Source organism: Vombatus ursinus, unplaced genomic scaffold, assembly GCF_900497805.2.
Source record: "Vombatus ursinus unplaced genomic scaffold, bare-nosed wombat genome assembly UNPS02014812.1, whole genome shotgun sequence".
NCBI lineage: Eukaryota > Metazoa > Chordata > Mammalia > Diprotodontia > Vombatidae > Vombatus > Vombatus ursinus.
This window is the reverse complement of record NW_020954590.1, coordinates 65,173,603-65,196,439: the sequence shown is the minus strand read 5'-3', so window position 1 is coordinate 65,196,439 and position 22,837 is coordinate 65,173,603. Positions and strand designations below refer to the sequence as shown.

The 22,837-nt window shown below is 35.4% G+C and overlaps 1 protein-coding gene across 4 annotated transcripts in view; it reads left to right on the top strand.

The window, feature by feature from the left end:
* Positions 1–22,837, top strand: part of LOC114054148 (nucleolar protein 4) — a 427,691-nt gene that overhangs the window by 358,025 nt on the left and 46,829 nt on the right. The window contains exons 10-12 of one of the 4 annotated variants that reach the window (XM_027877292.1): positions 4,257–4,279; positions 14,315–14,321; positions 19,229–19,252. The exons of the other annotated variants lie outside the window; for them this stretch is intronic. Coding sequence (XP_027733093.1) covers positions 4,257–4,279; positions 14,315–14,321; positions 19,229–19,252 — 54 coding nt within the window. The remainder of the gene's footprint in view (positions 1–4,256; positions 4,280–14,314; positions 14,322–19,228; positions 19,253–22,837) is intronic. 4 annotated transcript variants of the gene reach the window in all.

Below are 22,837 nucleotides of genomic sequence, written 5' to 3'. Positions count from 1 at the left end.
TCATAATTCTCAAGAGTAGATATCATATTTGTCTCTGGAATTTTCCCTATGTTCTCTGAGTCTAGTGATAAGGAATGGATTAAGAAGAATTGAGTTGGGGAAATGAGAGGTAAAAAGAATCATTAATGAATACAAGGGAGATTGTTAATGAAGATTTTGTGGGCATAAACACTTCTTTGAAAAAGGACAATTGGTCATGACAGAAGCTTTTGTTCAGATATCTAGCATGTGCAAGTGTGTGTGTGTGTGTGTGTGTGCGTGCGTGTGTGTGTGTTTTGTTATTCAGTCATTTCAGTTGTGTCACTTCAGGAACCCATTTGGGGTTTTCTTGGCAAAGATACTAGAGTGGTTTGCCATTTCCTTCTTCACTTCTTTTTATAGATGAGGAAACTGAGGCAGACAGCGTTAAGTGACTTGCCCAGGGTCACACAGCTAGTAAGTGTCTGAGGACAGATTTGAACTCAGGAAGATGAGTCTTCCTCGCTCCGGGCTGGGCTATCCACTACATAACCTAACTCTGTGTGTATATACATTTACACACATATAGATGCATGTATATGCATGCGTGTATATATGCATATGTATGCATATGTATGTATATACACATACATATTATATATATATATATATATATATATAATATGTATGAGAAAAGTTTTCTTCCATAATTGCATGTGTAGAAGATTTAATAAGCCTTTAGTTTCTACCAAACAGGCATATTTGAAAGCAAAAAACAAAAAACAAAAAAACAACTTTAAGTGAAAAATTGAAGTGGATAACTTAAAAACTATTGCTTGAAATTGAAATCCATGACTTTACTCTTAATATACCTTCTTACCTTTCCCCACAATCAACTTTAACCCATTTCTAATCCTTAATTTCATTATACAGCTGATATAATTGAAAACCACACCATGTGATGATTAATGGGAGGAATGGAAATGTTACCCTGGAGAATAAAAATAATAGTAGAATTTATAGAGCACTGTCAGATTTGTAAAGAGTTTTGCAAATATCTCATTCTATCCTCACAACAACCTTGACAAAGAGTTGCTATTTTTATCCCCATTTTATAGATGCAGAAAATGAAACATAAGTGACTTGCCTAGGGTCACATCACTAATAAGCACATTTTACAGATGAAAATGAGGCAGGCATCAGTTAAGTAACTTCCCTAGGGTCACAGAGCTAGTAAACTTCTGAGGTAAGATTTGAACTCAAGTCTTCCTGACTCTGAGACGGGCTCAGCACCCTATCTACTGTACCACCTAGCTGCCTAGATAAGATACAACAGGAGACAAAGTAGCTAGCTGTCTTCAAGGATTTGAGTGTCTATCATATTGCCTTCCTTGGATCCAAGGGACCAAATAAGGACCCCTGAAACAGAAATTGCAGAGAGGCAAATTTACCCTTAATATATGTAAAAAATTTCCTAATGAGCACACCTATCTCTAAAAAAGTAGGGGCTCCTTTAAAAGTTAGCACCACTGGAAGATTTTGAGTGGAGATTGTATTGAAGCTTACCAGAGATGTAGAGAAAGTTGTTTGATAAAGGCTAGAATAAATAACCTTTAAGGTACTGGCCATCTCTGAGATCCTGTTATTCTTCTGTAAATTTTGAGATTATTAGATTATAGGAACATGATGCATAGTATATAACGAAGGCAATAGTATTCTTAATATTAAACATATGAAACATTGTAGACACATGTTTACAGTGCTAATAGTGTGTAGTGGTGGGATATTTGCCTTATCATTACTAAATGTTTGCAGATGCCTATGAAAAGTAGAACAATAGTAACCATTGTGTTATGACAGGATAAAGCTGCCTTCAATTTTATGAACCTCATGACTCGTTATAAGGATGTACCATATATGTTGCTGTTGGGTATTGTTGGGAGATGCTAGCCTCAGATTGTATTATAAGAGCTTTAACAAGTGAATTATTGATAGATTTAGCATTTGAAGTCAATACAGAGAGTCAGTGTGCCTGAGTAATTCAGAGTACTGTGATAGCATGTCTGGAGCTTAATATCCTGGTATGAAAGAATCAGGGTATGTTCAGGCTGAAATTCGAACTTCTGGCATACGTATTGGTACTCAATGCAAATATCAGTGCAAGAGGTAGTAGACTGCCATGTTCTCTATGTCCTAATGCAATAATACAGTCTGCATAGATTCAGTATTTCACAGCCTAACTGATTAATTAACTCCTAAAATCTCTTGTGAAGGAAGAGTGAATACCCAAGACAGGCACCAGGAGCTCAAAGGCCTGTGGCTCAAGTAATACCAGCAAGACCAGGCACACTAAGTTCTCTCATCTCGTCAAATGTGGGGAAACATAGCCAGTGAAATTTAGTTTTTTGTAGTATACCAGAACCTAGATATGGCTGTTTTTAGACCATTGCATAAAGTAGCAAAGAGCATGCCATTTATAGCCCCCGTTAATAAAATGAGATAAAAGTCATTTCTATTCTCTGTTTAGCCCTGAAGCATAATTTTATCATCAGAATTGAACTAATTTTCATCTTCCATGCTGCTATAATTAAATGTCTTTTCTGTACTGTATTACTATAAAACTGATTGAAATTTTGTGTTTGGGCTGAGTAATATGGGAATCTCCAAATAAGAGTCCCTGTAGGTCTTATCAAATGTTTTCAATTTAATTATTTTTTTTCAATATGCTACCCATATACAAGGAGGTTGCTGTTTGCACTTGTTAGAAGACTGTTCACTTAGAGTTGATTTTCTTACACACTCAGAGAATTCTAAAATGTTCCTTTGGGGTTCAGTTGCAATGAAAGACTGCTTTTTCTCCAATTGAACACAAAATGGGTTCTGGACCCAAGATTTTGACCTCATCAACACCAGGCTTCAGTCAAGTGAGCTTGCCAGACTGGAGAGCTTTAATTAAGACATTCACAATTCAGATAACCCACCTTAACCCTTAATAGACCAAAAATGGATCTGGGTAGTATTATCATTCAAGTTCCTTCAACAATTAAAAAAATATTAGTTTGAGGTGACTGAAAAGTTTACCTTGGAAAATATTAATTTAAGAACCAGAAAAAAATATATATTTTCTAATATTTTATGCAGTTGTGATAAATAATTACCTCAACAGATATTTGAGAGTAAACCATGATTTCATTCAGGCTGAAGTCACAATATTTGACCATAATTAAAACGTTGTTTATGGATAGTTTTAATTTAGATATTAAAAAGTAATCACAGAAACTGGACAGAGTGTATCCTTCCAGTTCTAAATGCATGCCTGCATTTTACTTATTTATTTCATTGTATTTCAGAAAGATGTTCAAAATTGGGTTTGTGAAAATGTAGACTTCTTTAATAAAGCGCATCATAATTGACCAGATACAACATGTACCAATAGCATAGATCACTCTATTAGTATCCTATTGACAGGCGACTGAGTGAAGGGAAAAGTGTTAAACTTGGAGTCAACAAAGACCCTGGTTCAGATCCTGGCTCAGAAACATTATCTGTGTAACCATGGGCAAGCCATTGAACCCCTTTGGAGCCTCAATTTCCTCATCTGTAAAGTATGTATAATATTACTGTTAGCACCTTCATTGTTGAGAGATAGTATAATGAATAGAAGGCCAGAGTGATCTTACAGTCAAGACAACCCACATTTAGGTCACCTCCTCACCTCTCAAATACACACACTTGCTGAGTGACCCCGGACAAATCACCTCTTTCTTCAGAGCTTTCTGATACTATGTGTGTAAAACACTTTGTAAACCTTAAAGAGATATAAAAACAGCAGCAACAACAGCAGCAGCTAGCATTTACATAACACTTTACAAATATTATCTCACTTTATTCTCACAATAACTTTGGGAGTTAGGCACTATTACTCTTCCCATTTTACAGATGAGGAAACTGATGTGGACTGTGGTTAAATGACTTGCTCTGGGTCACACAGCTAGTCTCTGAGTCAGGATTCAAATTCAGATATTCTTGCTTCTGAGATTAGCCCTCTATCTACTGTGCAACCTAGTTGCCCCTGTATATATATTACATATACATGTGTGTATACACATATATATTATAATACATAACATTTGTGTGTGTGTATATATGTATACATACATGTCAGCTGTCATTATTTGACTAGATACTGATTTAGTTTGTAGAATACCTGAGTATAGCCTCAACTCTGTTATTTTTCTCAATGTATATTGAATGTGTGTATATATATATGTATTCCTTTCAAAGAGGTATCATTTTAGGGATCTAGTCTACACCTGACTTGGTATTGATTCAGACTAATATAGTGTGTCTATTCAAAAGAAATTCTAGTAACTTGTACTCTTTGAACTCTGTGAATAGTCTTAGGTCTTGACTAACACAAACTAATCCTAATGGTTGTTACTGTATAATTTGTTTGCCTGTTCATGATAGTCTAACCTAGGAATGTGCTGGAGACATCTCAAACCAGCTAGCAAGAGCCAATTGTTGAATTTTCAGTGTGAGCATTTACACCTTGAAAACTTGTAAATGCTACACATCAGGGTTTGATTTTTTTGGTAGATTCTCTAGACTTAAGAAAGTAATAGGGAAAATATTAATAATGCAGACTAAACTTAGAAATGTGTCTTGTGTACCTTTCCCCCTTGCCAGACCTGGTTGTTAAACATTTAGGAGCACAACACTAATCTAAGCTTTAAAATGTTGGCTATGTTAAATAACACTCTAAGCATTTCAGATCATAGCAGTGTTATTTTTGCAACTATATGTATCCATATGAGTCAGAAATATGGAAAGGAAAGAAACAAATCTAGATAGGATTTTTAAAAATTAATTGTAGGTATGTCATATATAACATATGAGTAATATGTGCATAGGTGTTTCTAATACACATATATTGAGTGTATTTTATCCCTAAAGAAAAAAAAATCTGGCCAATGTATTCAGAAATAAAGGGGAAAAAAGTAAGTCTATGAAATACATTTCTTATGTCTTTTATTCAAAAGGAAAATTGCTTACAGCTTTCTGTCTTATTTAAAACCCTTACTAAATGAAAGCATTTTTGTTTTCCAGTCAGTCAACATTTATTAAATGTTTACTATGTGTCAAACACTGTACTAAGTGCTAGGGATACAAAGGAAGGCCAATGCCCTGTCCCTGCCCTCAAGGAGCTCATATTCTAATAGGAAAGACAATATGTAATCTTGAATTTTATGCTAAGTAGCTAAGCTTAACAAATATACCTTTAATTACTTCAATCCCTAAAAAGAAAGAAGATTTTATTTATTTAAATTACCCTTAAAATCGAAGGGTAAACAGAAGTAGAATTTATGAATTTGTTGTGCTCTGATCTAACTACAGGCACATATGACAATTTTTTCCTACTCGTATCATATTTTTAAGATTTGTCTATTTAAGGGACAGCTAGGTGGTGCAGTGGTTAGAGCACCAGCCCTGAAGTCAGGAGGACCTGAATTCAAGTCCAGCCTCAGACCAAACATTTGACACTTACTAGCTGTGTGACCCTGGGCAAGTCACTTAACCCCAATTGCCTAAAAAAAAAATGGTTTGTCTATTTAAAAGCTAAAAATTTATTCCAAAAACATTTTTTAGCTGTCTACACTGTTCAAGGTACTTTGATAGTCGCTGGGGACATAGAGGTGAAAAAATGATATAGTTCTTACCCTTGAGGAAATGAAATTCTACTGGAGCAGTAAGTATATTATTTATATTCACATCCCTGAAATGTGAATAGTGTCTATGTAATGTTGAATCTCATTCTTGCCACAAGATGAAAATATCATCTTAATGATGGGGATAGAAATGGAAATCTTAGAACAAAAATAAAGTATTTTTTGCATTCATAGCTATGTGCATTCATATTTTGGTGAGGGAGAAGAGTCCATGTTCCAAAAGCTACTGCTAGATTAGTGAATCATACAATTATATGTGTATATTCCCTACTACCCATCATAATTAAAACATTGTCATTTTTGAGGGTTTTTTTTTAATGAGGATGATTAAGAACCTAGAACCATAAGTATATAATCTCTCTCTTTTTTGGTCACATTTTTAATGCTAGATTTAACTTCCCTTATTGTGTATCATATGATGGCCACTTCCCCTTGCCATCAGATCAAGTTACTCGTGAAATACAAAGTAATTTTAATATGAACTTAAAAAATCAATAAGGAGGACAAATCTGCTGTGGAATAATTATTAATCATTCATTTTAAAGTTAGGATGATTTTGGTTTAGTCATTGTTTTAACTATCCCTGCCTATCCTTTAATTCTAATCATCAAAATTCAGCTATAAATTCCCCAGGCTTTTACACAGAGTACATGGAACTCAAAGAAGAATGAGTATAACTTTTTCATCATTAAATCAAAGTTGCTTCATGAGTGATGTCTCATACAAGTAACAAAAATAAAATTTTGCTAAGTTGAGTTCCTTTGATTTTCTGGATGACAGCTCTATTTCAGCAAGTTAATTTGCTCTAAGGCTTTCTTATTAGCTTGCAGTTTTCCTGGTAAAATAGGTATGTGCAATTCAATCACACTAAGTCATCAGATGTTTATTAGGCTTCTCCAGTGTGGAAGAGAGTGTGCTAAGTGCTTCAGGTAATACAGGGATAAAGAAGACATGGTCCATGACCTCTTGGTCTGGGAAGGCAGAAACAGAAACTACTGGCAGAAGTTGCAGAGTCAGATTTTAATAGGTGTAATAAAATAAAATAAAATCCTAACAACTGGGACTGTCCATATGTAGAAAGTGTTGATTTTGCCATCACTAATGGTGAGTTAGTGATGGAGACATAAGTAAAAGCATGGATATTGCAGATAGCATTCTTATTTAGGTATAGGTTGGATGAAATGACATCTCAGGCTCCTTCCAATTCCAATTAAAGTCTGATTCAATAAAAGAGCATCAAGGAGGGACAGCCAAATTACTTTGGGAGATCTGAGAAATGAGAGATTTCTTCTATCTATTTGGATCAGGATTGTCTTCACAGAGGAAGCAGTATTGAGCCTGGGCCATGAGAGATGATTAAGATTTTTCAAAAGGCAGGGATGGGTGAAGAGAAGAAAGAAGATAAGGTGATTATTAAGCATAATGGAGAGCAGGAGCAAATCCCATGAAAGATGAGTAGTACAAATTGATAAAATATTTGAAGGGAAAGACATTAAAATAGTTCTCCTTCCTGGTAGCCACCCCCCCAAAACACAGAATAATTTGAATGCTTTTTTGATGTAAGCATTTGGTATGGCTTTTATTCACTGCTCTGAAGGAGTGGGTCAGGGTGCATTCTAAATCTAACTTAACTTGTATTTCAACTTCATTTCTATAGGCAAGACATTGTGTCATTTTCACATCTATTTGGAATCATTGATATATGTCATTAACGGGCCACACAAAGCAATTTGATCAAGGCAGAAAAGTTGGGTGTAATTAGTTAATACACTTTATGTGCCAATATCTGAGATGCATATGGTTCAGAATGTGAATTGAAGTGTCAAGAGCTTTATTAGTATTACTTATTTAAAACCAAATTATTTTAGATGTAGTGCATAAATTAGTATTTCTACATATTTTGTTCATAACATATATTCATTTTAATAATTCCTCTCATATAATTTGTCTACCTTTTATCCTGTCTTTTCTCTTTCATTTATTCACTTTAAAACATATTAGTTACCTTGACATAACACTGTCATCTGTATTGAGGGAACTGAGCTGTAGTCACGCATATATTATAATCATTTTAAACTTGAACTATGATTTCAAAAGTGGAAGTAGTTATAATGGTTTGATAATCTCATATGGTAGATATTATACATTACTGAAAAAAAGCAGTAGAGTAGCTTTCCTATATTCAGCTAATTGTGGTTCTGAAATAAGGTTAGAGTAATGATTTAAAAAAAAATAGAAACAGTTCAGTTTGTCTTTGAAATGAATCTATGAATTATCCTGTACCCAGTAAGCAATATCTTTATATGTTATGGGATATCTTCAAATGTCATAAGAAAATAGTATTTTCCCATTACAAAAGATCTTATTTAATGGTATCCTACAGTAATAACACATACAAAACTACTCTAGCTCTCCTGTTTAACTTGATAGGATTTGATAGAGAGGACTGATACTCACCATGATAAAAATTATCACCATCACCACAGTCACTTATGTCATCAGCCTTGTAAAAATGTTCAGAGGATAGACTGTGCTCAGAAACTATTTCTCTGAAAAAAAAACCCACAAAATTAATCTACAGGGTTATGATCAGTAGTTTATCTTTATTAGCTATATCTAACCCTTTGATTGTCCTATTTTGAAATGTGTCATTCCTCTAGAAAGATAAGTCTCAGCCAACTATTTTTGCTCATGAAAATCTTTTCTCTTTTCAGTTAGCATTGAGTCTGAGGTGGGGACACAGTTTGATTGGTATGACACTAAATAAATCGATTTAGACAGTGTTGTCATTTTTATTATATTGGTCTGGCCTTATCCATGAGCAGTTAATATATCTCCAATTATTTAGGACTAACTTTATTTCCATAAAGAGAGTTTTGTAGTTTTAGTTATCTAGCTCCTGTGTATCTTAATTTATAGACTCCTAAATATTTCACACATTCTATGGTTATTTTGAATGTAATTACTTTTTAAAAATCTCTTCTTGCCATGTTTTGTGGATAATATACAGAAGGGTTGATGATGTCTATAGATTTATTTTGGAAATGGTAACTTTGGTGAAGTTCAATTCACTCTTTTGGGTTCTGTAGATGTCTGCACTATCTTATTATCTTTCAAAAGGGATAGTCTTGTTTATATTTTGCACATAGGCTGAATCTTGCAACATGAAATTCAAAAGGGACAAATGTAAAATCTTGCACTTGGGTAGAAAATAGTCAACTTCACAAGTATAAGATGGAGGAGACATACATAGACAATGGCTTTTCTGTAAAAAACCTAGGGGTGTTGGTGGATTATAAACTCCATATGAGACAGCAATGTGAGATAGCTACCAAAATATAAAACATGATCTATGGCTACTTTAAGAGGAGCATAGACTATAGGGAGGTGATGGTCCCACTTATATCTGCCCCCATCAGACCTCATATGAAGTATCATGTTTAGTTCTGGGCCCCATGGCTTAAGAAGGACATTATTAAACTGGATTATCCAGAGGAGGCCAGCCAGGAAGGCAAAGGGCCGTGAGTCTATGGTATGAGAGAACTATTTGAAGAAACTTGGCATGTTTAGGCTAAAGAATACAAAATGCAAAGGAGACACGATAGCTTGTCTTCAAATATATGAAGAATCATTACATAGAAGAGAGATTATTATACTTGTTCTCTTTGGCCCCAGACAGCCAAACTGGGAGAAATAGGTAGAAGTTGTAAAGAGATAAATTTAGGCTTTAAGGCAGGAAAATCTTCATAACAATTAGAGGCATCCAAAAGTGCAATGGGATGACTTGAGAGCTAGCAGATTCCTCCTTTTTTAAAGTCTTCAAACTGAGAGTAAATAATCATTTGCCAGATTTGTTGAAGAAGGGATACTTTCTGTGAATGGATCAGATCAGAGGATTCTGAGGACTCAATAGAGACTGGACCTGTGATTTCATTGACTTAGGGAACTCCTAGGTGAGAAAATTTTTTCTTTAGATGTAGGTTAGCAACTTCCATTTATAATCTTAGAAAGTTGACTAGAGCACTGGAAGTTATGCTGATTTCCCAAGGTCACACAGCCAATATGTGTCAGAGGCAGAACACATACTTGTATAAATACACACATATATTTATATGAGCATATATATACATGTTATTATGTTTGTGTGTGTATATATATATATATACATTAATATATAAGGTTGCCCCAAAGTGATTTCACAACCACAATATTAATAAATAAAATCCAACCTCTATTGTAAAGTCATGAAATCTCAATTAATATCACAAAAGCAAATACCTACTTTAAACTTTATTCTGATAGAATTGACCCCATAGCATCATTTTACCTAGCATCTTCTTTTTACAGACTAAACTAAGTTTAGAAAAGATATTATGCCCATAAGGCCTGAGTCAATCTGTTGTTTATTCTATTTCCCACACTACTTTCTGTCTTTCTGTTTAGTAACAGAAGGTATAACTTCTCTAAGTCTGAGGGTCCTCATCTGTGAGGTAGGACTAGGTGACCTGTAGGTCCTATATGACTTACCAAAGGAGTTAACATATGTAAAATACATTTCAAACTTTAAACATTATATAAATGCTGGCTATTATTAGTATTCTTATATGAATTGCTTCATTCTAAAGTGTGATTTTCTTCTTGGGGCCATTTTTTTCTGGAAGAAGATATCTCTAATTTAATAAACTAATTTAGTGATAAAATAGTATTCTGTAAGGAGTAAGAAAATTAGTTAGGCCACCTTTTTATACTAATTGATAATTAATAATGCAACAGTAAGTTTGTTGGAGGCCAGGGCAGGTCTTCTACCCTCAGTATCATACTCTTGACATAACTGAAAGAAAAAGAGAAATTTTATTTACCTTTTTTTTTCTTTTCATCATTAGTGAATTCCTCTCAATAGCATTTGTTAGATGTCAATCTCTAAAAATATTTTCTTGATTCACCTCTGCCTCATGGCTTCCCACGCTTCTTTCAAATCTCAACCAAAGTCCTGCCATTTGCAAGAACCCTCCTTCATCTTGGTGCCTTTCCTTTAAAACTACCTCCCAATGTATCCTCTTTATATCTTATTTGTAAATAAATAATGGTTTGCATGTTGTCTCCACAATAAGCCTGTGATCTCGAGAGCAGAGAATGTTTAGGCTTTTTGTTTTGTTTTGCCTTTTTTTTTTGTAACTACCGAGTATAACATAGTACCTGACATATTGTATATATTTAATAAATGCTTGTTGACTTGACTTGATACCACTTCATTACTAGTATATAAAACTGATTTGCTATTCTGATGATGTAATCACTCTGGTATAAGGATAGATTATGTTTCTGTTATTTGTTTGTTTGTTTGTTTGTTTGTTTTGGAATGGGGAGACTGGAGAGAGTTCTCTCAGGATATAATAAATGCATGTTGAATTACAATGAAGACTTTAAATGGCTATACAAATACAAGGGGTTATTCTGGTTATTATTCCTGAGATTTGGGAGAATGGAGTTGAGGAGTGGAGTAGCTATTTAACACTCAGATATTTATCTTGATTTACTGTATATTCACTAAGCTTACTCCCTCCTCCTTAACTTTATTCATGCATTTCCCTCCACTTGAGTGGCCTTCTCTTATCTACTCTGTGTAGATACTGTATGTACCTAGTTATTTACATGTTCTCTACCCCATTACAATGTGAGCTGATTGAAGGCAGAAACTAATTTTTTACACCTTTCTTTGTATACTCAGCACTTAGTTCAGTGCCTGGAATATAGTAAGCGACTAATTGATTGATTCATCCTCTTCTCTAATCCAATGGTCATGTACTCTTTGAACACCTAGCTCAAGCCCCACCTTCCTCATGAAACCTCCCTGTGTTCCAGTACCCAGAAGTCATGTACAATGGTAATGAAGGCCAGACCTCAGAGGTCATCTAGTCCATATGACCCCCTTATTCATTTTACAAATGAGAAAACTGCAACCTCAAGGGGGTGAAGTGATTTGCACAGGGGTCTGCAAAGCTAGTAAGTGATGGAGCCAGAATGTAGATCTTGTGACTCCAGGTCCAAGGCTTTCTTTGGTTATATAGACACTACCACACTCAGTGAACAAATGATTTCTCCTGCCTTCTCTGGATCCCTGATCCATGAACCATTGCACTTTTTATATAGACTATATTGTACTGAATTTGTTCCCTGGGTATTTTTTATAATATGTTATTTTCCTTTTCAAGGATCTCAAGGGCAAAAATCTTGTCTTCCTGCTTCTTTGCATATCCCTCTTTGGCAAGAATGAATGCAGCTCTAATTTTATAAGAGGACATTCTAATAAATTCTCATTGACTTGAGTTAAATGTTGCTTAGTGACCAGGACATTTTTTAGGGAAAAAAAAGAAATAATGGCTCTTAGTGTTTTGTTCGTGAACACAGGTGATCTGAGGAGTTTTTTTTCTATAGTATAAGAATGGTAATACCTAGATATAAAGACCTACTAGAGACCAAACAGCAAAATGGGTGCTTTGTGAATGGTACACTTGTTAACTTTTCAGCACACGTGTAGAAGCATCTAGGTCTGTGGCCAAATAGAATAAAACTATAAATTAGAGGTTATAGAATGGGGCACGTGGAGGAAAGGGTGGCTAAAGAACATTACATCACTTAGTTACTTGGGCACTGAAGCTTTTAGCAGTTCCAGAGAGTGAACGTAGGTGGCTATTAGGTCTCTGACAAAGCAATTATGTCCTAGACATATATGCCTGGAGCTGACCTGACATTTGCCTCTGGAGAGTTGTCATAGCAGCAGCAAACTGAATAGAGCAGCTTGAGACAAGTGCCCACTGCTTGCTTTGGGGGAAAAAAGATACCCTCTAATGCAACACTTGTGAATATTAATAGAGTTGCATATATGTTGCTCCTTAGGAGAGGCTACCATTCTATCTGTTATTAGTTTTGTGTTTGATTTTAAATAGTCACTTTTAAAAAATTTAAGAGCACTAATAATTATCTCCCTCTCCAGAGAGTTTACAGCACCATTCACCAGAAGTGGTTACCAAGTAACCAAGGTGTTGTTCCTTGGTGAGATGTCTCAGACAGTTTTAACAAAAGAATCCAGATGCTGTAAGCTGGGTATCCCATGTAGTCTGTATTTCTGCTAGGCTAATGTTCTGTTTTCTTCTGCCCTACTCTCTTTTCTGTCTCTCTCTGGTACTTTAAGAGAATTTATATGAGCAAATAATAATCATGCATATAAATTCACACATGAGTACATATAATAAAATAAAATGCATATGAGCAAGAGAGAGAGAAAAAGAGAGAGTCTGTCAGTGTGATTTGTGGATTATTAGAAAATAATTTAGGTATTTTGACATTGTTTCTGTTCTATCACACAATATTTGGCATTATTATGGACTTGTCATGCCAAAAAAGATCCCAATGGTGAGAACTAAAATAGAAATTACTATAAGAAGCCTACTATTGAAATCAGTCATAATTTTATAATGTAGGCATGGAGTATAAATACTTAAATAAATTGGAAAAAATTGCAAGGCCATTTTGCAGGAAATTGGTTTATGCCTCAAGGGCAAAGAAATTATAGGTGGATCCAGGGCCATCATATCTTAACAAAACAGAGAGGATCCTGATTCTTTGTATGGGGAGACAGAATTGCAGCCTCAACATTGCCATTAAAAATGCCATCTGAAACTTGCCATTTCTCAGCTCTTCTCTGAAGGCTGGTTCAGGCAATAGGAAAGAGAACAGAGGTTTGTGATGGTAACCTCATCTATCATTGTGCATATCCACTTCTGAGACGAAGCAAAACAGTAAAGCTTTACTTTGGTAAAGTGGTAGCAGCACTGGACCCAGAGTCAGGAAAAACATGGATTTGAATTTTGCCTTTTATATTAGTCATAAAAAGTGAGATCTTTTGCCAAGATCTCCCCCTTCTCCCTCCTTGTCTTACATTGTTCAGATATCTTTTCCCACTATCTCCTCTTTTACCTCTATCTCGTATAAAGATGTGCCTTTGCCAAATCAAACTGCCTTGTTTGCCCTCTAATCTCCTCCAGCAGATTGCCCCCCTTTATTATCATTAGACTTTCTAATCTTTTCTCTGCTGCCCACAAACACTCCCAGATGTCCCTACAATCTTAAAAAAAAACTCTATCTTGAGTCAACCATTTCTGTTAGCTATTGTCTAATATATCTCCTATCTTATATCTCTGGAGCAAAAGTAAATAAAAGAAATTTTCTATTTTCTTCAGACATTTCAGATGGCTGCCATATTTATGATGGCTGTATTTTTTATTGCATGGGTAATGTCAGAGGTTTGGCAGTGCATTTTACTTCCATCCTAAACTTAGTACAGGAAAGCAGTAGCATTCACAAAGAGTTTTGTCTTCATGATATGAAAACTCACCAGTCAGTGATCCTTGAGGGGAATGAGAAAATTTGCCACTGTAGAAGAACAAGGATGTGAATGAGATACTACTTAAAATATTTGACAAGAAGCTTTTCTGATTGGGGAATTTAAAGGTTGTATAGATTTCTCCTCCTGCCCCCATTGCCATGGAGGTGACGCTGCTACAGGCTGTATCTATGGAGAACAAATTTTATGAAATCCTATCAAGGCAGAAAGGCTTCAAATACAGGTCCAGAGTGTCTTTTAGCTGAGTATCAGTCTAGCTAAGTGTAGGGATCTGTATCACCAGATTGGTGGCAGGATAATAAATTTTTCCGCCACAGAAAATTATGAAGATCATTTACTAAGTTGCAGAAGTGTTGCAATCCATATAGATGGAGTATCCATGCTAACAAAATCACAGCTATGTGAAACACTGAACAAGTATGTACTTCAAATAATAACCTAGTGTACTTGCCAACTCCCCTCCCACTTTCAGCTTAGCTCAGTAACTCCAAAGGATTTGTGAATTCAAGTGAATGCTCCCTCCAGTGAGGCATATTGCACACCATCTCTACCTGCCACTCCTGTGCAATTCTTATCCATTCCTCCTCATAAGTCTGTCCCAGAGAAATCATCTGATATGTTCAGGCCTTCCTTGCTTTCTCTTAACAGATATCACAAAGATATCACTGGGGCATAGTGGCTTTCTATTAGTTATCTCTTATTCTTACCATATATTGTTAGGTAGATGGACAGATAGATTGATAGAGAGACAGACAGATAGATAATTTACTAAGCATATATTGTGTGCTAGGAACCTGTATTAACCTCTAGGGATATAAATTTAAGCAATAAAGTCCTTGCTGTCAAAGAGCTTCTATTCTAATGGGACAACATAACACATAAAAGGGAACTGTGAAGGGAGTGGGGATAAAGGTGGCTAGAAAGTGGTATGGAGCCATAATTCCAGGCAAGATGAGGCCAAAGCTTATCTATCAGAACCCAATATTGCTGGGATAGAATCAACAATTCGGGAGAAGAGGTTACAGGATCAGGATGATGACGAATATGCTGGTAGCATGATGTGGATATGACCAGGAAATAGCATGGAGATTTCACCATTTTAGGTAGCATTCTTTTTCAATAATACATTTCTTTGATGGCATCATTTACTGTGGTCCTTTTTCATAGTTCCTTATTTGTTATATGTTACAGCCAGCTAAAACCCGCCAAATAGCATTCTATTTTCCTCTGGGAGCAATTTTGGTTGAATGATGAAGTCAAAAAGGAAACTACAAAGAGTTAGAAAGAGAGTGAGAGGAAAGCAAGTGGAGACACCAATTGTAGATGGTCTTCTCAAGGAATTGAGCTATGGAAGAAATGAGAAATTTACACTGATAGCTAGTGGTAATGGGTGATCAAGTGAGTGGGGTGTCTTTTGTTTGCTTTTGTTTAGTTTAGCATGGGGGATGGAAGAACACATATGTGTATGTTGCTCCCAGAAAAATTTTACATAGACAGGAAAGTAGATATATAGGTCAACAGTTATGCATACTCTCTCACATGCATTCTTTTTATATGGGAGATTTCTCCCTCCCTCCCCCAACAATTTTAGTATCTTTAGATACCTTATGAGTTGATACTTCAATACCCTCAAAATGGAATCACTCCTCTGTGCACTTAGTCCAGCTCAACTGAACTTCTGGTCTTTGATGTCCTTACTGCCATTTATGCCTTCTCCATACATACATTTGAAATGGTCATATTGGAGTCTAGGAACAGTAGCACCATTGCCCTTGATGATGAAAGTTGTTTAGTTTTTTTTTTTAATCTTTGCACATATTTTCCATTTAAAAAAATTGTTGTCATCCTCCCAGTTTCATACTTAAGTGTCCTCTGAATGATTTTGTCTATTTGGTCTTTTTCTAAGCTTTCTTCTCAGTTTTATTTAACCTAGTCTTACCATCCATTGCTTCTGTTTTATGAGACAACTGCTCATAATGTTGCACCATCCTTCTTCGTGAGATTTTATAAACATGTTTATATTCTAAGCTGGTGATATCATTGACTGCCACATCTCTTCACTTGTTGGCCAAGTTTCATACTTACTTACTAAGTACTTTTTAGGCTCTTTTAGTCTTCTTGTTATGGCAATTAATTTATGCCAGTTAAACTTCTATATCAAATTAGCATAACTGTTTTATGTCTCTTCTTCCTATTACCAATATCCTATTGTTAATCATCAATAACTTGTATAGTTGTTCAATTTGTTTTAATTATGCAACTGATTTTTTTTGCGTTTTTATTCTTCTAGTTTTGTATTATTATTTTTATCCTAAAAATTTATAATCTCATATACAGACAGCTGATCCAGGAATGATTCTCATATCAGTAATGAATAATATCCTGTCCACTAAAATATAGTTTTTTTAATGTTATTTGATATTCACTATGATCAGGGCCAATTATTTTCTTAAATCAATGAATAATTGAAAAAGTGCTTATTAAGCACTTACTCTATTCTAAGCATTTTATTAAGTGCTAGGGATACAAATATAAAAATTTGAAAGTCACTGCTCTCAAGAAATTGAGGGAGTAATTCTAATAGAGACAGGGAAATGGTGGCCAGAGAAGAAAATTCTGCTCTGGAGAGTCACATGGAGAGTGAGTTGATCCACAGGGTAATTGATTTACATTCCTTTCCAGAAACAACAATAATATTGATTTGATTATTGTGCCAAGGCAGATAGCAAGATTGCCTGGGATGGAATTGAGCAGAGGAAGGAACTGCAGGATAGTTGGAAGTGGGGACAGACTTGAGACAGGGATGTTAATTATGAGCTTATTGCAATAATCCAGGCAACGAGAGACTGGAGCCACAATTAGAATGGTGGCTGTGTGAGTAGGGAGAAGGGGGTATATAAGACATATATATTGCAGAGATTAAAATTATGAGATGTGGCAACTGATTCAATATGTTTGGTGAGGTAGTTGAAGACGAAGAGTAAAATCTTACATAAAATAGAAGGTATATGAAATCTTTCTAGTACTTCTAATATTAAACCTCTTTGGTAAAAACTCTTATGTACCTCTTTTAGACTTAATCTTATGCTGTAGCAGGTCAAAGTAGAGAAAGGTATGCAATCAAAGATTCCTTTCACCGAAAATCCTTGTTTTGCCAAAACAATTTACCTCGAAGAGCAAAACCAAGTTTTACCATTGTGCTTCTGTTTTTATGAATAGTTTATATATTTAAAAATGCACAAGGATTTGCTGAATTAACCAAATATTTTTATTCATCCTTTCTCTGGAAATGCAAGAAGATATACTTGAGACTAGACTCAAAAAAGCCTAAGTTTGAGTATTATCTCCGCCACCATCCACCAACCATTATACCACACTGCCTCTCATGTATCATTAGAAGTCTATAACCAAGAATATAAGAATAAGCAATGTCAGTCAAGACTAAAATCAAACACAGCTCTTGTTCTGAAGCTCTGATCAATTGGGTTACCTTTCTTTTTTAAAAGTTCCAAGCTTTTATGTGATTTCTTATGAGTTACTTGACTCCTTTATCCTTGCTTGATCCAAATAGCATAAGAGACCCTCTTTCTCAGTGATTTCTTACCCCCAAGTATCACTGAAGCCTGAGCTAAGCTACTGTACTGTCTGTCAGCTGGGGCAAACCCAAGGAAGAAACAAAACTCAGCTACCAACCAAAGGGTTGAGCATATTTTTGCTTAGCTTCAGCAAGCATATTTAATCAGGGAGGGGGAAAGGATTAAAGATCCCCAAACTAAGGTTACGATAATGTTGTAGTTGGAGGGGAGTGGAATATAAAAATGAAAAAAATGTTTGGCAGTGAGAGTCCTGAAACCTACAGCTCTGGAAAAGCAGTTAAGTAGTTCAGGCATAGTTATACTAGATGGCAAGAAAAAGACCTTCATCTCAAAATGAGTGGATTACTTGTTGATTAGCCCTCTGTAGAGTTCATCAGCACTAGCTAATTTTTTAAAATTTCAAAAATTTAAAATTTTTTAAATTTTATTTTGATATCTCTTATATATATAATATCTTGCTTTATGGAGTTCAAAATACTGTAAATGTTCAATTTAAAACCTTCACAATCATTGTGTATGGGCAGATGCAGTTGGACACATTCTTCATGTAGTCACACTGGAACTGAGGGGCTAAGTAATTTATCTAAATTTTTATGGCAATGCTATCATGGAATCTTGCAAGGGAGTTGGACCTTACTACTCTTGTCCCAGTGATCTGACCACTGGATGGTGCTCTGCCACTCCAAGTGCCCAGAATAGATGAGTCAGAAACAAAAGGAAGTTGGCTTCCTTGACTGACTTTTCTTTTTCCTTAATTTAGCAGGATTGGAAAACTATGTCTATAAAGAGATGATAATGTAATAATAATAGTAGCAGTAATGATATAACTTATATAGTGCTTTAAGGTTAACAAAGCACTTCACATTTTTATCTCATTTGATCCTTGCAACAACCCTGGGAGGTAGATGATATTATTTTACTTTTTTTTTTTTTTTACAGATAAGAAAACTGAGGCAAGCAGAGGTTAAGTGACTTACCAATGGTCACAAAAATAGTGTCTGAGGCTGGATTTAAATCCAGGTCTTTTTGATTCCAGGACCAGAACTCTATCCACTGTACCACCTAGCTGCCTCAGAATCAGAGTTGTGTTGTTAATTGTTAACTGGAAGCTTAGGAAGTGTCCATGTTAGGACTAATGTTAGCTTGTTGGCTGACTGTTCTGCCTCTGGAAATATGAATAACTTTGCCAAACATTCACTAAAACATTTAATGGTGAGTTAAGGGAAAGAAGGAGCTGAAGGATCTCAAGATAGAGTAATGGTGGTATGTCCATAAAGGTCATTTTTCACATGAGCCTTGAGTTACAGTAGACCAGCTCCCTGGTAGGAGATTGATGTGTTCTTATCAAGTAGTAATTTGGTCTTTCCAAAGCAGTGTAGCAGAGAAAACATCAGTGCCCAATTCAGTGTCCTGACTTGTCCATCTGGCTCTACCATCCCATGCCATCTCATAGTTTGCACATATTGTAGCATTAGTCTTAGTGAGCACTAATAGTTGACCTTCCCATTTATATCATGGGATGGTTTACTATTCGTGGTCAGTGTTCTCTCTTGGCAAAGGATAAAGTTAGCAATACCCTCTCTTCTCAGTTAAAAAGAGCATTAATTGATTAGCACCTTTAAAATAGATAATGTCATAAGAAAAATAAGAATTATTAACTAATTTCCTGCCACTATGTTAAAATGAAGAAATTCTTATACACTAAATCCTGAAAGATGTAGATATTTTAATGTCTCAGGGAATGCATTCAAACAATGATTCATTCAACATGCAGTTATTAAATGCCTATTATGTTTAGTGGCCCCCTTTGCTTCAGCAATACGAGTCAAAGTGATGGACAGGGGAATAAAAGCTGCTAGGAATCACACAGTTCTTAACTGTTAAGCTAAAGCTAATTTCTCTCTTGATACCCATGTTATCTTTAATGACCAACAAGTTGATATTCTACATAGAGGAAATTAACTATATTCATATTGATATTCTTACTATAAAAATACAATGAATAATGAGTAAATGCAATGAGTAAAAATATAATTTGTGTCCCTATGGTCTTCAGTTTATGGCCAACATCTAACAGATTGGCAAAAATGTCAAAAGACAAGAATATTCAACAGTCTATGATGGAATTATTATGAAAAGAAAGGCACACTAATACACCATTGGTGTATCAAAGTAGAGTGGTTCAGCCATCATGCAAAGCAATTGGGAATTAAACTAACCAAAGTGACTAAAAATCTCCATATTCTCTGACCCAGGGATTTTGCTACTAGGCATAGAGCCCAAGGAAGACAATTATAGGCCCAAACCACTGCAATAAAGCAAGTCACAAGTTTTTTGATTTACCAGTGCATATAAAAGTTATACTATTACTATAGTCTATTAAGTGTACAATAGTATTATCTCTAAAAAAATATACATACCTTAATTTTTTAAATGCTTTATTGATAAAAGATGCAACCTGTCATCTGAGCCTTCAGTGAGTCATAATCTTTTTGCTGGTGGAGGGTCTTGCCTTGGAATTGACGGCTGCTGACTGATCAGGGTGGTGGTTACTGAAGGGTGGGGTGGCTCTGACAGTTTCTTAAAATAAGGCAACAATGAAGTCTGCCTCATTGAATGAGTCTTCCTTTCACTTGAACACTTGGAGGCCATTGTAGAGTTATTAATTGGCCTAATTTCAATATTGTTGTGTCTCAGGGAATAGGGAGGCCTGAGGAGAGGGAGAGAGATAGGGGAACCACCAACTGGTAGAGCAATCAGAACACACACATTTATTGATTAAGTTTACCCTCTTTTATGGGTGTGGTTCATGATATCCCCAAACAATTACAATAATATCAATAATCACTGCTCACAGATCACCACAACAGATATAATAATAATGAAAAAGTTTGAAATATTGTAAGATTTAGGGGGGGGCAGCTAGGTGGTGCAGTGGATAGAGCACTGGCTCTGAAATCGGGAGGACCTGAGTTCAAATCCGGCCTCAAACCAAACATTTGACACTTACTAGCTGTGTGACCCTGGGCAAGTCACTTAGCCCCAATTGCCTAAAAATAAAAAAAAATAAAAATAAAAAATAGAAATATTGCAAGACTTACCAAAATGTGACACAGACACGATATGAGTACATGCTGTTAGGAAAATGGCACCAATAGACTTACTCAACACAGTTTTTGCCACAAAACTTCGATTTGTAAAAAATGCAGTATCTGCGAATCTCAATAAAGTAAAGTGCAATAAAAATGCCTGTATAAAACAAAGTTTCCATATATAAAAAAATTTATAGCAGCACTGTTGGCAGTAGCAAAAAACTGGACAAAGTAGAGTGGTGGACATGTGGTGGAAAAGAAAATTTGAAAAGCAAGCATTAACAGGATTGTAATTTAGTAGATATAGGACTCTTAAAAGAGAAGAGAAATAACTTGATAGAATTGTTGACAGAAACTGGGAATCGTGGAGGGAGGAGCACTTAAGTTGTGTGGTAATGAGTTCAACTTTGGCACATTGAGTTTGAAGTAATGACAGGCTATCTCCTTGGAGATACGTAGTAAACCGTTGGAGATGTGAAGCTGGAGCCTGGGAGAGAGGAAAGCTTTGTAGATATAAATTGTGAATTAGACAATTGAACACTATAATGAGTCACACTCTAGGACAAGTTGAGTATACGTTGGAGAGTTAGAGAGTAGCAAGTTTTGGTTGCTATTCAGACTTGTGTGATTCTTCATGATCCCATTTGGGGTTTGGGGGGATAGTCAAATAGACTAAATAATTATCTAAAAACCAGCATTCGTTTCCTTAAATCTAATCTATTAATAGATATGAGGTAGGTTCCATGATGTTATACTACATGACTCTCTTTAAACCTTCACAATTCTTTAAGACTTTGCTTATATTCATGTTCTAACTATTGATTTCAGTAAGGGTAACATGCATTGAAATTAGATGAGCTCCATCATGAATATGTTAAAACCCAAGGTCTGTACCTAACTTTAAGATAGCTCACTATCAATTTAATTATGTTCTGATAGATATGAGCTAAGTACAGATGGGAAAATGTCACTAATACTAACTGTCAATGGCAATAGAACCCTCCAAAATGAATTGTAATATCCAATAAAAATTATAATTAAAATATGAATGATGCAGCTAGAGTGAGGCTAGGCCCGTATTCACCTTGGGTCTCTTTTCTCTACAAGGTGTTCAAATACTTTTAGCAGTTTACTACCCAAAACATATAACAAAACTCACTTCACTTTAACTATGAATGAAAATGACAGTAGAAGGAAATGAGGTGCAGTGTTAAAGAAGCCTGCAGCAGGAAGACTCAGTGGTGTTACTCCTGGTAGGATTCCAGATACAAACAGGCAAGGCGATCTGAAGTGACTTGCATGGAAGCACTGATATTGCTAATCCCAGAAAGAATTCCAAATGGTATGATTCAATAAAAAAAAAAAAAAACCTTCTCCTTTTCTACTTCTGGTCTTTCATTATTGAAATTTAATTATCATACTTCCTGACCCATCAGCAAGATGTTCTTTAAGAGAGACTCTTAGAATCAGCGGACTGGAGTATCTTTCACTAACATCCCATGCTGGCTACAAATATGGTGAACTGGAAAGAAAGATGATTTTGGAGGCAGAGGACATGGGTTCCATTTCTGACTTGGATACTACCTGTGACTGAACAAATCACTTACCTGCTCCAGCCCTAATTTTCCTCATCTATATAATGTGAAGGTTCACATAGATCAGGGATTCTTAACCTGAAGCCTGTAAACTTATTTTTTAAAATTATTTGATAACTATTTCAAATCAATTGGTTTCCTTTGTAATCCTGTGCATCTTATTTTATGCAGTTGAAAATATTATTCTGGAAAAGGGTCCCACAGACTTCATCAGACTGCCAAAGGGGACTATAACAAAAAATTTAAAACTCCTGGTTTAAATTACCTCCAAGGAGGTTTCCAGCTTTAAACCTATGTTGCTAAATGCAATGATAAACCCCAAGTCAAGAAGACTGAAGGTGAAATACATCATTCACATCCTAGAAAAGTGATAAAATTTAAATACCGAGAGAAACATACATTTTTGGACATGACCAAAGTGGGAATCTGTTTTGCTAGACTTTGCATACTTATAATGAGGACT